General features: G+C 36.2%; 1 protein-coding gene across 1 annotated transcript; it reads left to right on the top strand.

Annotated features, from left to right (window-relative positions):
• The first annotated feature begins 843 nt into the window (after positions 1-843).
• On the top strand, positions 844-1,269 carry LOC117171100. Its single transcript, XM_033358152.1, has one exon. The coding sequence runs from the start codon at positions 844-846 to the stop codon at positions 1,267-1,269; it is 426 nt and encodes a 141-aa protein (XP_033214043.1).
• The last annotated feature ends 496 nt before the right edge of the window (positions 1,270-1,765 follow it).

The raw sequence follows: 1,765 nt of genomic DNA, 5'->3' as shown, positions 1-1,765 counted from the left end.
TGATTCAGATTTATAACAGAGATAACAAAATCGAAGTAGAAAGTTACATTCCACAGTAACCATCATATGAGACGGACACGAGAACAGGTACCTAAAGCGCCGAAAATGAAACTTGTTTATTCCTTTCCGAGTCGAAATATAGACCCTACTTTGGTGTTTCAAGTGAAAGTATTGTCGCTACTTTGTGGCTGTTTATTCTATTAGCTCCTACGCAGCCACTCCTAAAGATATTTTCATTCTATTTTGCTTCTATATGAGCTTCAGTCCCTACATTGATGATCTTGCCTCTATATTCTTGAGTTTTACTTATGTCTCCTTTAAAGCTCCATATTCTCCGCAAAATTTTTAATTTTTCTTCTAACGCTCTCAAATTGTAACGCTCAAAATATGTGACGTCGTTGCCTCGAAGTCTGCGCCCTCGTGACAGATACTTTGTTGTTTTCTCTAATATTCCATCATCACTATTTGTGAAAGCAACAGTTGAATTGGTTTTAATCAATAAATATTAAAGTGATAACATCGAAATGGCAGATTGTGGAAATGCTACCCTATGCCCGTGAGAATAATGGCTACAAGTACTTACTTACCTTCATAGATATTTTCTCCAAGTATGCCTGGGCGGTTCCTGTTAAAAGTAAGATTGGACCAGATATCACTTCAGTAATGCAATATATACTTGTGCAGTGTCGTGTACCAAAAAACTTAAACACCGTTGAAGGCAAAGAATTTTATAATTCACATTTTAAAGAACTTATGCAACGATATGGCATCCATATCTATTCAACGCATAGTAATCTGAAGGCGTCAATCTGTGAAAGATTTAATCGCACGCTCAAGAATAAAATGTGGCCACAATTTAAGTTGAGAGGCAACTACAAGTGGATAGAGGTTTTACCTACCCTAATCTCCACGTACAACAATACAAAACTACGAAATATATCGAGGACAAGGCCAAAGTTTAAAGTTGGTGACAGAGTTCGAGTCAGGAAGCACAAACACGTCTTCGAGAAAGGATACACACCCAATTGGACGACTGAGGTATTCACTGTTGATCGAATTATGTTGACAAGCCCCGTCACGTACAAGCTCAAGGACTATCAAGATCAACCCATCGCTGACGGATTCTATGAACAAGAGCTTCTCAAAGTTATACATCCAGACGTTTATCTTGTGGAGAAAGTAATCAAGAAATGTGGCAGCAAAATGTTTGTAAAGTGGTTAGGCTTTGACAGTTCATACAACAGCAGGATAGATCAATCCGATATGTAATCTACTTTGTGCAATGTTGAATCAACTCTGTGCAATGTTGAATTAACTCTGAGCAATGTTAAACTAACTTTAAACTAACTTCAAATTAACGTTAAACTAATGTTAAGTTAATGTTAAACTAATGTTAAGGGGGTAGCCAGGTTTGAATTTTTCAAAAAGTCGATTTTTTTTCTTTTTCAGTCCCTATGTATCCTGAGAAATAAGGTAGAAGCCCTTTTTAACCTCAGGGCGTATCAGAAGTGGCCGAAAAATAAGAAGCTTTGAAAGGCCTCGAGCGGTCGGAACGCACAATTTTTCGTACTTCAAACTTCAAACGCATCTCGAAACCCGTTTTTTTTGGGGTCGTATATATTAATAAAAGTCTTGGCTATCGCATGAACCTCGGTTTTGATTCTTCATTAATGTTTATTAACAATTTGATCTAGATAATGTTTAAAAAAAGTGAGAAAAAAACGAAAAATCATAAAAACTTTCACAATTTGTTTATTAATTAATA

This window comes from Belonocnema kinseyi, chromosome 4, assembly GCF_010883055.1.
Source record: "Belonocnema kinseyi isolate 2016_QV_RU_SX_M_011 chromosome 4, B_treatae_v1, whole genome shotgun sequence".
Classification (NCBI taxonomy): domain Eukaryota; kingdom Metazoa; phylum Arthropoda; class Insecta; order Hymenoptera; family Cynipidae; genus Belonocnema; species Belonocnema kinseyi.
The sequence above is the reverse complement of the archived record's forward strand: the minus strand, read 5'-3'. Positions and strand labels throughout refer to the sequence as shown.